The sequence below is a fragment of the Lytechinus variegatus genome, chromosome 1 (genome assembly GCF_018143015.1).
Source record: "Lytechinus variegatus isolate NC3 chromosome 1, Lvar_3.0, whole genome shotgun sequence".
NCBI classification, from domain to species: domain Eukaryota; kingdom Metazoa; phylum Echinodermata; class Echinoidea; order Temnopleuroida; family Toxopneustidae; genus Lytechinus; species Lytechinus variegatus.
In genome coordinates this window covers 42,737,836-42,752,604 of record NC_054740.1, presented here as the reverse complement: position 1 = coordinate 42,752,604, position 14,769 = coordinate 42,737,836, and the positions used below count along the sequence as shown (strand labels likewise).

The 14,769-nt window shown below is 35.3% G+C and overlaps 1 protein-coding gene across 3 annotated transcripts in view; it reads left to right on the top strand.

Annotated features, from left to right (window-relative positions):
* The window catches only part of LOC121414544 (sushi, von Willebrand factor type A, EGF and pentraxin domain-containing protein 1-like), a 43,237-nt gene that overhangs the window by 23,627 nt on the left and 4,841 nt on the right, over positions 1-14,769 (top strand). For all 3 annotated transcript variants that reach the window (XM_041607756.1, XM_041607765.1, XM_041607771.1), the window contains 11 exons: positions 245-496; positions 1,271-1,425; positions 4,010-4,295; positions 5,911-6,181; positions 6,367-6,577; positions 7,148-7,298; positions 8,045-8,173; positions 10,384-10,506; positions 11,097-11,134; positions 12,292-12,390; positions 14,073-14,124. In XM_041607756.1, coding sequence (XP_041463690.1) covers positions 245-496; positions 1,271-1,425; positions 4,010-4,295; positions 5,911-6,181; positions 6,367-6,577; positions 7,148-7,298; positions 8,045-8,173; positions 10,384-10,506; positions 11,097-11,134; positions 12,292-12,390; positions 14,073-14,124 — 1,767 coding nt within the window. The remainder of the gene's footprint in view (positions 1-244; positions 497-1,270; positions 1,426-4,009; positions 4,296-5,910; positions 6,182-6,366; positions 6,578-7,147; positions 7,299-8,044; positions 8,174-10,383; positions 10,507-11,096; positions 11,135-12,291; positions 12,391-14,072; positions 14,125-14,769) is intronic.

Below are 14,769 nucleotides of genomic sequence, written 5' to 3'. Positions count from 1 at the left end.
TACACTGATCTGTCGTAAGTACATCGGCCCATGTTTTCCCCGAATCAACCTTTAGAAGATTTTGATGTCTTTTCTAGTTGTCAGAATTTTTTTTTCTTTTGTTCCTCTTTATAAGGTATTCTAGACATGCCATTGCTGATATATGTGATGTATTAATACATAAAATAATAGTTGGATGAATCCTGAAATCTAGACAAAATACGACACTTTATTAAAACTGGATTAAACCCCTTTTCCCTGCCAGTTATCAACGAATGTGAGTCGAATCCCTGTGCGGATGGAGCAACTTGTATGGACATCACACGTGGCTACGAGTGCGTCTGCCCTCCCGGTTTTACGGGCGATAACTGCGAATTGGACATCGACGAGTGCTACGGGAATGACGTCTGCCTGAACAACGGTACCTGCATCAACCTAGTCAATGCCTACATTTGCGAGTGTGCAAATGGTTTCATGGGGGAGAACTGCCACATTAACATAAATGATTGTCTTGATGGTGAGTGTTACCAAAAAGCCACCATCTTTCAAAGAGGGGCCCACAAAGAAGGTTTTTGTACTTATTCTTTTTTTACAATGACTACCTCAATGAATGCAAGTAATATATTTTTTTTCAAAATGTGATTTTTGAAATAATTTATGAGATTGGAGAAAACAAATTCTGCGAAATATTCCTCAAATATTCTAGAATTTGGCATCAATGAGCTGTAGAAATTCATCGATAAGTAGCAAATTTGCATGGACTCCGTTTTTCTCCTTTATGTTTCTCTCTAGTTTAAAATAATCAAAAGGGATGCAAAGATCACATCACAAGTTTATGTACTTAAAAGTAATTGGATGTATTTATGTATGATCACTGTCATAGGTGCTCAATGTTCAGTATTTTTCTCATTTTAAAATCTTATTCAGATTTCTTGCCTGTTTATTCTTGCTGATTTTTAAGACAAATCTTTGACAGAACAATTAAAACGTGAACATTATTTCATTTTATGATAATCTTTTTCTTTGGATACACAGTTATTATTTTGAGGAGAGCTCAGTCTCTTATAACTTTCAGAAAAGGCAATATGAGTTTGGTGTTAATTTGTTTTTGTAGGTTTTTGTGTTTGTTAGTTTGCTTGTTATTTTTTTTCTTATTTCATACCCAACTTTACCATCGATACAAATACTTCAGTAAAACTTGTTCTAAAATAATAAAATGGAATTCCACATTTAATTTCAGCCCCATATTTCCATTTTTATAGGAGTTTTAAATGCACTTTATTTTTTCTAGCTGACTGCCGTTATGGCTCCACTTGTGTAGATGGGATAGCTTCTTACACCTGCGCATGCGCCGAAGGTTTTGCGGGAGAACACTGCGAGATTAACCTTTATGACTGCGCTTCGGATCCGTGCCAAAATAGAGGATCTTGCATCGATCTCAAGTCTGTGAGTAAACTACCAAATAAGTTTGAAATAATGACCCTTTTACTACGTTCATTACTATCATTATTATTATTACTGATAGTAATTTCATTAAAATTTTCATCAGTATGATCATTATGATCATAAATTTTTATTACAATTTTATTTCATTTATAATAATAATACATATGATATATTATATAGCGTCTTTTCCATTTTGATTAAATGCTCAAGGCGCTTAGAAGAGAGCAAAACATATAAGTAAAGAGAACTTAGAGAAGTACAAGAAAAGGTCATTATAAATTAGGAAAAATTATTATCAATATTAACAATAATATTGTTATTAATACAATGATGATATTGTTATTGATAATGAAATTATCATTATTATTAATATTCTAACAATGATATTGTTGTTATTGTTATTGTTACAACTTATACTATTATTGTCATTGATATCATCTTCCTCATCATTATCATCATCGTCGTCAGTATTATTAATAACATTGTTACAAGTATGGGTACATTGCCAATTCGTCTACTGCCAACTCGTCCACTCACAACTTGGTCTACTTTCATTTAGTCTAATGCCATTCCGTCCATCAACATTTCATTTAACAACCATTTGATCCATTAACCATGTGGTCCAATCATCACTTCGTCTAATCGCCATTTCGTCTCATAACCAATTGGTGTAATATCCATTTCATTTTCATTCACTTTGCACAGTTTAATACTAAGTCCAATTAGACCAAGTGGTATATGGATTTAATGACTATTGGACCAACTGGTAACTAGACGGAATGACATTAGACTAAATGAAAGTAGACCATGTGGTGAGTGGACGAACTGATGTCAGACCAGATGTTAGTAGACGAGCCGGCAATTGCACGAACTTGCATTATTTGCAATTTGTTGCGTGATGTTGCTTCCTACAAGTTATTTGAATGATGTGGTGCTTCATACCAAATGATATATAAATGTAGGATTAATGATGCCTGGTAATGCCTTTTTAACAAAAGGTATCAATGTCTAAAAGAAATGTGAAAGTGAGCACAGCAGAGTTTGTGAGCGGGACTGCCCTGACATATTTCTAGCCCCCCCCCCCATGGTCAAACCTGGATCTATCCAAGACACATCCTGTTATTTCATGCCAATGTTATAGGCCTATTCATTTACTACTATTTATTTATTCGGTTTAAAACATAGATGAATGAAACAAAGGTCCAAGGACCAAACTGAATATATTTACAATAATACAACATAATCCTAGATAAAAACATTAGATCATCACCTACTCCATCAAAACATTTAACGTTAATAACATACACATTGGCGTACCGTGGGTCACGGCATTGGGGGGCACCAGCAAGAATTTCGAGTCACTTCGTGAGCGCGCAAAGCGCGCTCAGGTTCCAGGTATACTGACCTAATAGAGATATTTTAAAGACAATGCCATTAAACGGATATGTATCTCACTAATCAAATAATGCGAGCGCGAAGCGCGAGCTGAAAAATTTGATATTCAGACATAAAAAGGGACATTATAATCAAATTTTTGTAATCACGACAATACGTACCTGTCTCGTTAAACAATGTGAGCGCGAAGCGCGAGCTGAAATTTTTGTATAAATTGACCCCAAACAAGGAGATTTTAAGGACTATATTTTAGGAATCCATTAAGAGTATACATATCTAACCATAGTCATCTAATGCGAGTGCCAAGCGCTTGTTGATTTTGCTAGAATTACATCTAAACACATGAAGCACTTGTAGTCATTGTAATCATGAATTTCATACGCATCTCACTAATCAAACATTGCGAGCGCGAAGCGCGAGCTAAAAAATTTAGATAATTCAGACCTGAAGAGGGGCATTTTAAGACTTGTTTGTAGGAATTCACGAATACCATACGTATTTCACTAAGCAAGTGGTGTGAGCGCGAAGCGCGAGCTGAAATTTTTTGATATTCACATCAGAAAAAAAGGGACATTTCATGGACTGATCCGTATTCATGGAAAGCAGACATATCTCACCAATCCACTAATGCGAACGTAATCACGGATAGGAACTGTTTTATGTTAAGACCTTAACATGGGGCAATCACTTTAAGTAGTCATGAAAAACAAGCATATGTCTCTACATAAAACAATAATAACTCGAAGTGCGAGGAAATACATTTGGTATATATTGACGTGAAAACGGGAGGTTTTAGTACAACAGTATTATATATCTCATTAAACAGAAAATTCAAGCACCAAGAACAGTGAAGACATGTGATCTGAGAAAATTCTGTTTCATAAAGTTATGATAAAAATGTTTATTATGTAATGTAACATAACATAATATAAAATTATAATGAATAAGAAGTTCTTCTTTTCCACTTCGTTTATCTTCCTTTCCCTTTTTTTCTCCTTTTCCTCGTTTTTTTGTGGGGGGTCAGCCGATTGGGGGCACGTGCCCCCCTATGCCCCCCCCCTTATTTACGCCACTGAACAGACAAATACTCACTGGCCCTTATCATAAAAGAGACCTACATTTTCGCATTTTGTTTAAAAGCAAAAGAAAATGCCTTTTTTTGTCAACCTGTGATATTTGTCATTTTCAGAACTTCAGCTGCTGCTGCGCTCCTGGCTACACGGGACGGTTGTGCGAGCTGACCAGTGACCACTGCCGATCCTCCCCGTGCCATGGAGACGCAACCTGTACAACGTCCAGGAACAGTTACACCTGCACTTGTCCTCCAGGGTTCCGGGGACGGGATTGTGAGATCAACATTGATGAATGCCAAGAACTAGGCATCACTTGTCAAAATGGAGGGACCTGTGAGGATGCTATCGATGGCTACAATTGTATCTGTCCTCTTGGCTTCAATGGACGCCATTGCCAAACAGGTGCCTCTTATTTTCCCCCTCCTTTTTTTCATTCATCTCATTATTCTTCTCCGTTTTTGTCTCACCTGCGAAGCAAAGTGAGACTATAGGCGCCGCTTTTCCGACGGCGGCGGCGGCGGCGGAGTCAACATCAAATCTTAACCTGAGGTTAAGTTTTTGAAATGACGTCATAACTTAGAAAGTATATAGACCTAGTTAATAAAACTTGGCCATAAGGTTAATCAAGTATTACTGAACATCCTATTAGAGTTTCATGTCACATGACCAAGGTCAAAGGTCATTTAGGGTCAATGAACTTAGACCATGTTGGAGGAATCAACATCGAAATCTTAACCTGAGGTTAAGTTTTTGAAATGTCATCATAACTTAGAAAATATATGGACCTAGTTCATGAAACTTGGACATAAGGTTAATAAAGTATCACTGAACATCCTGCATGAGTTTCACGTCACATGACCAAGGTCATTTAGGGTCAATGAACTTTGGCCGAATTGGGGATATCTGTTGAATTCCCATCATAACTTTGAAAGTTTATGGATCTGATTCGTGAAACTTGGACATAATAGTAATCAAGCATCGCTGAACATTTTGTGCAAGTTTCAGGTCTCATGATTAAGGTCAAAGGTCATTTAGGGTCAATGAACTTTGGCCGAATCGGGGGTATCTGTTGAATTACCATCATAACTTTGAAAGTTTATTGGTCTAGTTCATTAAACTTGGACATTAGAGTAATTAAGTATCACTGAACATCCTGTGCGCGTTTCAGGTCACATGACCAAGGTCAAAGGTCAATGAACTTTGGCCGAATTGGGTGTATCTGTTGAATTACCATCATAACTTTGAAAGTTTATGGATCTCATTCATGAAACTTGTACATAAGAGTAATCAAGTATCACTGAACATCCTGTGCGAGTTTCAGGTCACATGATCAAGGTCAAAGGTCATGTAAGGTCAATGAACTTTGGCCATGTTGGGTTTTTTGTTGAATAACCATCATATCTCTGTAAGTTTATTGGTCTAGTTCATAAAAAGTGGACATAAGAGTAACCATGTATCACTGAACATCTTGTGCGAGTTAGAGTAGTATTCAAAGTCAGCACTGCTGCTATATTGAACCGCGTGATGCAGGTGAGACGGCCAGAGGCATTCCACTTGTTCTTCTTCTTTTCTACTTCTTCTTTTTCTTCGTCTTCTTTGTGTTCTTTCCCTTGTACTTCTCTCTTTTTCCTTCTTTTTTTATAATCGGAATATTTGATGTCTTCAGGCGTTTGTAAAGATACATCATAAGTTGATTGCAAGTTTAAGAATTATCTAACAGATACTTTCTGATAAGGTTCTGAAACTTTCAAACAAGTGTGTTTCAAAAGGTTTGTTTCATTCAGGTGAATAGATCGTTAAGGCTAAGACAAATCTAAATCTTGGATGATCTTTTTTTTCTTTTAGTTGAATCAACTGAAGTGGTAACGATTTAGCGTGGTATTACGTAGACAACACTTTTCGAAGTTGCTATTTAACGAGCTTGTAATTAGCTGAATTTTATTACACCAGTAGAATATTTAGATGGTAATTTCATATGGAAACGTGTCCAAGTTTGCTTCTTTATTCCCATCTTTAGAACTGCCGAAAGACTACGACCTGTCTTTCCCAGCCGCACGAACGGCTGACAGGGTTGCTTTAGAGGGGGTATTACCCGACCTCTATGAATTCACCCTAGCTTTCTGGATGAAGACTTCTGATCAAGATAACTTTGGAACTCCCATCTCATATGCGACCAGAGGGCCAAATGGCGCCAGCGACATGGATAACACCATAACACTTTTAGACTACAATAGCTTTGTTTTCTTCGTGAATGGTCAGTCGGCGTTTACGTACCAGCAGGCTAACAGGTGGGTACACAGAAAATGTTGGTTTTTTTAGGTCGGTCTCAACAATGCTTTTCACATACATGACATAAAAGGGAATCTTCATCCAGGCATTATTAAAACCAAATTAGATTTTTAAATCATTGATTACTCACGGCCCTCCGATCCTTACTACCCTAATCCTCGGATAACATCATACCCCATTACAGCGACGCCAACTGGCACTTCATCGCAGTAACTTGGACCAGTGAAACTGGGGCCTGGGCGTACTATCGGGACGGTTCAGAAGCAGCATCGGGAACGGGTCTATCTACTGGTACCTTTGTGAAAGGAAGAGGAATATTTATTCTAGGCCAAGATCAAGACACCTACAACGGTTCATACGTCGCCAAGGAAACATTCATTGGGAGTTTATCACAAGTGAGATTCATTTATTTACCTCTTTGTCTCATGTTGAAATTATTGTCATCGTAATTGTGTCCTTCAACATGAAACAGAACCTATTGTTGAAAGATTATGTATATTTCCTTATGCTTGGAATGGCCCATTTGATATCTAACAAACGATTTTCTGGTAAGTGTTCCTATCTTATATGAACCAAATAATTAAGGGGAAGTTCCGTTGAATGTATACCCTTCTGCTTAAAATAACTTTCTATCAAACAGAACAACAACTGTTGAAAGAAATACAATGCTATAATCAAGGGTACACGAATATGATTTGTAATTTTAAATGCCGTAGACAAGTAGGGGGAAAACCTATTTACTTTCTTCGATAATGATAGATTTGAGAAGTTCTTAATTATACTTATTTACTCATTTGATTTGAGGTGAAGGGAAGAAAGTTTACACAGAAATGAAAGGGTAATGGGGGAATGGAAATTGCCATTGAGAATAAGATGATAAAACACAATCATTCATTCGTTAAAAAAAATCTTTGACAAAAAGATACTGTAAAATGCCTAACAAATAAAAACGTTCTTACATTTAGGTTAATATATGGGACTATGCAATGACGGGAGAGGAGATACGGTTGCTGAGAACCTGCTGCTCTCAGTCTGGTAACGCACTATCTTGGGCCCAGCTGTCGACTGGTCTACGAGGAGCTCTGCGAAGAAGTGATAGGTCGGAGATCTGCAATGGTGAGAGAACTAAAAAAGAATGATCATGTTGATAATGATAATGATTACAGTACAAATAACAATAAGCAAAATATTAATATTGATAACAGAAAAAATAACAATAATGACGATGATTATGATGATATAAAATGATAAGAATGATAAATAGTGATGATAATAATAGTGCAATAATGATAAAAAATAATAATAATGATGATAATGAATGAACATGATGGTAAAAGGCAATTGTAATCGTGACCATCATAATAACGTTGATGATGATACAAACAATAACCATAATTATATTGTTCTAATAATAAACAAGGCTGTTAATAACGATTTCTTAAAATCCTACAAAAATAAACCATTAAAATGTCATACCAAAAACACAATTACATATCAGTCATTGCGGTGCGTTGAGGATGAAACATTTTGTTACAAATGTGATATTTTACGAATTTGGCTATAATCCTATATTGTTACCAATGAAACCTGGGGAGAGTTTTCTGATTTGCAGACTGGCAAGCTTAAATTTTTTATACGCACGAACCTGCGGGGCCCGGCGCGCCGCTCGCAGATAGCTACATACATCTTATGTTGATATAATGCTCCCTGACTCTTTTCATCACTTCCAAAGAAGAAGAAGAAGATTTATAATAAAGCTGTATTTTAAACGGGTATTGTAGTCTATGATGGCCTATAATTGAAATCTGATGCTTTTGTCCACCACTTTTCCTATTTTCTTTTGTCATTTCTGTTTATCACAGTTGGATCATGTGGACATCGAGGTGATTGTCGTGGTCAGCAATGCCAACAAGGGGGAGAATGTACCATTCAAAATGGACAACCAATCTGTCAGTGCCCTGACGGTTTCACTGGACGACGTTGCCAATTTGGTGAGTGTATTAATCCTCAACGTCATCATTACCATCGTCATCACCCCAATCATCATCATCATCATTATCATCATCATCATTGTCATCATCATTATCGTTATGCCATCATCATTACCACAGTCATCATCACCATCATCATCCCCACCATCATTGTCATTATCATGATCATCATCACTACCATACACCATCATCATCACTAATCATCATCACCATCATCATCACCGTAGTCATCATCACCCATCATCATCACCGTAGTCATCATCACCATCACTAGTATCACTATCATCACCACAATCATCACCCCATCATCAATTTGTTTTTACTGGTAATCTTGATATGTTACCCCAAACTTTTTTTTCTTTCATAGAAAGATTTTATTCAAAATCAAACACGAAAGCAATTCATTAAAAGCAAAGGTTTTTGGTCCTTGAGGTGAATGAGGTGAATAATTCCTCTCCTCTGATCCAATGACAATTTACCTTGTATAAAGGAATAATTAAAACTATTGATTAAAGCATCTCCTAATTCTTTAAAGAAAAATTTATAGAATTCACAAGGGAACCCATCCGTTCCCGGAGTATTGTTGTTATTCATTGATTTCAGAGCATTAACACATTCTTGCATTGTTATAACACCTTCACATTTCTCTTGTTACTCTGGTGATAAAATATTGCATTTATCATCCTGAGGTAAAATATGGTAAAGATCAATTTGAGATGGATGAGATGATGTGAATATGGATTGATAATAGTCTTTGAGAGCAATTAGTATTTGTTTTTGTGAAGTCACAATTATATGATTATCAATTTGTAATTTAGTTATGAGTTTCTGTCGTTGATTCCTTTTTTCAAGATTTATAAAATAACGTGTTTCTTTCACCATTTTCGATCCAATTAGCACTTGCTCTTATAATTGCACCTGCTGTCTTTCTCATATAACATCTCAGGATCCTCTTTACAAGATATTATCTCATTTTGATCCACTTCAGATTGTTACCCCAAATCCCAAAGCCCCTTGCTCGTACTTTCTCTCTCATCAATAGCCACATCATGCGCTTTCCAAGACTTGCAAACCTACTGGAATGGATTTTGACGTCTTATACTTTTTAGGGAAGTTCCTTAACAATTTAGAAAAACTGAAAGCAAGCTATGATGGCTCTACACTGATGCAAACTGGTCATTCAGATGTACACTATTTCATTTTCCCAATCATGTAATAATCTTACCATTGACGAATTGGATTTTTTCTCAAGAATCAATCTAAAATGGACCGTTCTTCTGTTATGCTGCTCTCTTATCTGCCATCTTTGTTTTGTTTTGTTTTATTCCAAAATTTATTATGCATGTTTTTGCAGTTCAATCATGAATAACTTCGATCAGAACATTTTGGGAATTGTATAGAAATAAATCTACAATTTTTTTGTGAGACATGAGAAACAAGAAGTGGCATTTCAAATAGCTTTTGTTTAGAATAGCTCAATGACTATTTAGTCATTTTCTTGATTCGAGAATTGATTGAAGAATTTGGTTAATCAATGTTCAACTTAAGAGATAGAGGAAGAATTCCATGATATACATGTACCTAGTGATAGTCTCAGAAATTTAAAACAGAGGGTCGTTGGTTCAAATCCCAGCCATAGCGTAATTTCCTTCTGCAAGGAATTCATCCACAGTCTGCTGCACTCGACCCAGGTGAGGTAAATGGGTACCGGCAGGAAGTAATTCCTCAAAAGCTGTGTGCACCGAATAGGTAGCCTAGCTTAGACGGGAGAACAGTTTCCGGAACTGAAGTGGCTACCCTATCATCATTATGATTATGATTATTATTATTATTGTTATTATTACCGAAATCTTTATATTCGTTGGCTGCAGACCAAATAATGAAAAGCGCTGACTATTCAAATGTTTATGAAATAATTTGTTAATCTTTTTACAGGAGTCTGCAAAATAAGTTATTTTGGGTGATTAGAGGCATTAAGCGACGATTGGGGAATTCATATTCAATTATTAAGATCATTAAATATAACATCTTTTTTTCTCTCTCTTTCTCTCAGTTGAACATATGGGGTATCAAGCTACACTACCAAGATCCTTATTTTATATTTTCTTCCTTGTGAAATTTTTTTTCTTTGTGTAACTTCTTACAATATCGCAATGATTGTACAAACAAATTGCCTAATGAATACCTCTATTTTTTCCCAAACAATACAGATATCAACGAGTGTTCGGTTAACAATGGAGGGTGTACTCATCAATGTCAGAACACCATCGGATCATTTGTTTGCTCTTGTCGTCAAGGTTACGCCCTTCAACCCGATCAGAAAACTTGTAACTGTAAGAAAATCAACATTTCTAATATATTTCTCATCTTGAGGGTGTCTTATCAATTTTAAATTCGATTGAAGATCCCCACATCTTCCCATTCATGAAATGTATCATTTACATTATTGCGCAATTAATCTGTAGAATTACTTTCTTTGATTCATATGTCTCTAGAATTATTCAGAACATGTCATATGGTAATATGTATATTGTTTATGTCAAGAATTATGCTAGTTGTTTTTTTTAATTAAAAACCAGTTCAAGCTTTCCTTTTGATGGTTATTTCCTTCGAAGAACAATATAATTATTTTTGTCCACGAGTTCCTTCAAAGATTATAATATTCAGTTTGTTACATTGATATTAATATTTTAACCATCTTTTAAAATTTGATGTTGCATTTTTTTTTCTACATTGGTCTGACAATTTTGTACCAAAAGAACCCAGTTTTATTTTATCTTATTTTAATATTATTTAGTTTATTATTCATTCAATCACATTGTACTGTAGCTAGATTCAATATTTACGGTTATGGATCTTTAAAATCCACTTAAAGGGTATTTTGTAAAACTCATAACATTTTCTCTTTTGATTTTGTTTTTAGCTGTAAGCTTCTGCAAACACTATGGAAAATTTCATTCAGTAAGTAAGAATGAAATGATACTATACTAATAATCAAAAGTAGAATATTCCAGTATATAAACATAATCGCAATGATACTGGTATGGAGGTGCCGTGGCCGAGTGGACTAAGGCGCCTGGCTTTACATGAAAGAGTCAAGGGTTCGATCCCCGGCCGCGGCACCTATGCCCGTGAGCAAGGCATTTAATCTACAATGCTCTTTTATCCTGCTTTCAAATAAATGGAAATGCTATATGCATTATTGGTAACAAAGTGTAAAATTGTTTTTTAAAAAAATTTTAAAAAATAAAAAAATAAAGAAATATAGTGATGATGGTCACTGGATCTATTGTGAATTAGTGAATGTTTGGAGGCATACTGTACTTCTGTTTCTCCTTGGGAACTTATTCAGATATGGATATTACAACCCGATACCAGCAATAACATGAATTAGTCGCCAGGGGAATTCTCTATGAATAGTCAAAATATTAATTTGATCTTCAAAAACCTGAAGGACAAATTAACGAATTTAGTCTAGCATCTGGAATAATAATTTTCCTTCAAACTGTCAAAATCTCAAATAACGTGCAGTTGATTAGAAAACGAGATACAGTAAAAGAGTTTCTTTGACACTAGTTTTTGCGGACTGCTTGGAAGTATCACTGATAATTGCAAAGTGTTCACAAGTCTTTCTTGAGTGAACCCCCGAACGGCAAAGTTCGTTTTCTCCATGTTTTTGAAGCTCTCGCTGAATTCCTTCTGCATTCAAAGTGTATGCCCTTTCATAGGTTATTGTTTGTCAATGGTGACTAGTTAGATATCATCTTAAAGCTAAGGATGTGCTATTCAGGGCTGTGACCGATCGTTGGTTTGTTGGTGGCTGGTCACAAATATATCTGTAATCATTATTTTTACTGGACATAATTGGGGTATGAAATCGAGTACAATCTACACGCTAAAACTAAAATTTTGAAGGAGTTAACAAGCTTTCCCCAAATGTTCTATCTACCACTTTAAGTTGTTTGATCAAACAATTATTTTGTTTGATTCAGATGTTACGTTTGAAAAAGGTGTCACTCCTCCAACATTGAAATTGCTTATTTCACATTTCAGTTTTAGCTTGTGGCGGTGGTGTTTTTTTTTTCATCAATTAAAACTTTCTTTGCATTTCGTTTCAGGCTGAGGACACATGGGAAGAAGACTGTAGCCAATGTTCTTGCCAAAATGGAAGATCTGAGTGTGTACCGAAACAATGTCCTAGAGTACTCTGCCAAGAGGTTGGTACAACCCATAAAAAAAATTAAAAACAAAAAAAAGGGTCTCAATACAAAATGAAGGTCATTTGGTTACATATCTGCTTTTTAACATACCTACGAGATTTCCATGCAGGGGCCAGGGATGCTGTATAATTATGGTAAATAACACACGCAGCATCCCCCAGATAAATCTTCAGCACCTCGCTTCCCAGGACCATGCTACAACTCGTGGAATCTTGAAAGATATTGTACTTACATGGGTATCCCTTACACATTCTTCTTTAGTGAGACGAAGGACCAGTCATTTTGGAGTGAAAAAATTGCATCGTTTGAGAGTGGTATTATTTCTACCAACTTTAAAAGTAATAAGGTCTAAAAGGAATGTTCAGTTCACTCCAGTAGGAGCTATAATGCACTCTATAAGGATTTACAGTTTACTCCAAAGGAATCGGTCCCTCATAGTTTCACCCCGAGATTGTGACGATTAGCTTTGAATTTAGAGAGTGGGAAAGAAAGTTAGAACTTTCTTAGATTGTCTCATAAAACTGTTCTTTAATTGGCTTTTCCTCCTTTAATATAGAAAGATTGAATAAAATATCAAACACGAAAATATCACATTTTACATAGACATGATTGAAGTCAAACATGTTCACAAGAGCTGTATGCATATCTAATTAATAAAACAAATGATTTTTTTGGGGGGTATTCTCTTTCGGTTCCATCTTAATGCCATTCATCGGCGGGAAAAATATTTATTAAAAATGGATAAGTTTGGCTTGCCGATTTGCTAGCGATTATGGGGTTGGTTTGTTTTGAGTTTTCAATTCAATTAAATTTTATTTATTTCACTTCCATCAAACAAAAACAAATTGTATACCATATATATAAAAAATAAGTATTTGTATCCATTGCAAAGAAACAAAAATAATAATACATATGTTGTGAAAAAAAACTTACACGATTTGGGCAACACATTGGAGGTTTTAAATAAGTATACTATTTTTCAATAGAAATTAAATTAAGATGGAAATGGAGGGACCCACTAAAAAGCAATGCTTGTACAATGTGGGCCCCTCAAAAATAGATAACAAAACCATTAACAGAGTACAAATACAGACATATGTAATCAAATGAGAAAAAAAAATAAATGAGAGAGAAATAATACTCACAAAATATAAAATACGAAGATATCAAAAAATATAGTTTGTATAGGACAAAACAAACCGTCCTAAAATATATCCAAAAATATATCCACCCTTCCCACCCCTCCCCCCCAAAAAAAAAGAAAAGAGAAAGGGGAGAATGCCCTGAGAAGATGGATGGGTGCTGCTAAACGTAGGTAGAACACATGCCATCGTTAAACTTTCTCCAGCATTCACACTTAGTTCTGTTTTGTTTACGTCTACTCCTTCTCATCCGTTGTGTAAGCATGATTTGTTTTATTTCTCAATAACTCTTTACTGTGTGAGTAGTTCAGTATTTGTAATAATGTTACCGTTTTTATCGATGTATTTGAGATACTGTTCATATTTTAACCTGTTTTTATGTTACATTTGTGTAGCAATGTCTATGCCTTTACATAATAATTTCCTCCTGGAAAACAACTTTTTGAAATGGCTCATGGCCTAATCTTTGATACATCGCAATTAATGAATTAAGGACGATATTAAATTTCTTCAATTTGTTTTTTTTTTAATCTGCAGATGGAAACAGAGGTCATTTTGCCTGGTGACTGCTGCCCCATCTGTTTGCCAGGTAAGGCGAATAATAGTTCAAAATGACAAGTAACATATCCATCTTTCAACATTTCCGCAGATTCATACTTGAAGCTTAATAGCCGCATTTGACTCAGCAATATAAATTTTAGAAACATTAGAAGCATCAGTTTTGTATACTATTTACTCTGTAATGCGCGGTTGAGTATATGAGTCATAGAGATTGCGCAAAAATTCATGTACAAAATATTGTTGTTATTGTCACCTTAACAATGATTGTTGGATACTATTGTCATTAAAAGATTACAGTCTTGATTTTTTGCTAAGATGAAAGGACTCTTCAAAGTAGTTAAATAAATTAGTTGCCACCCTCATGCCTTACGCTTGGCTAGATTTCAAATATTGTTTGTAGTCATATATGTTTTATTTCTCAATAATGGTTTACTGTGTGTGCAGCGTCTTTGATATTGTTCCTTTTTCAGAAAGTAATAAAATTTGTTTGATACTGTTGCATAGGCCTGATGCTGGTTAATATAACCCTCTATTGTAGAGTCATATTTTCATATTTTGTGAATGTAGTTGTTATTTAGGGGGAGGGGAATAGTAGCTAGGATTAGATTTAACAAAGAATCAAAAGCTTTTTTTCAAAACTTCCTTACTGACACCATCTTATATCTATCTTGCT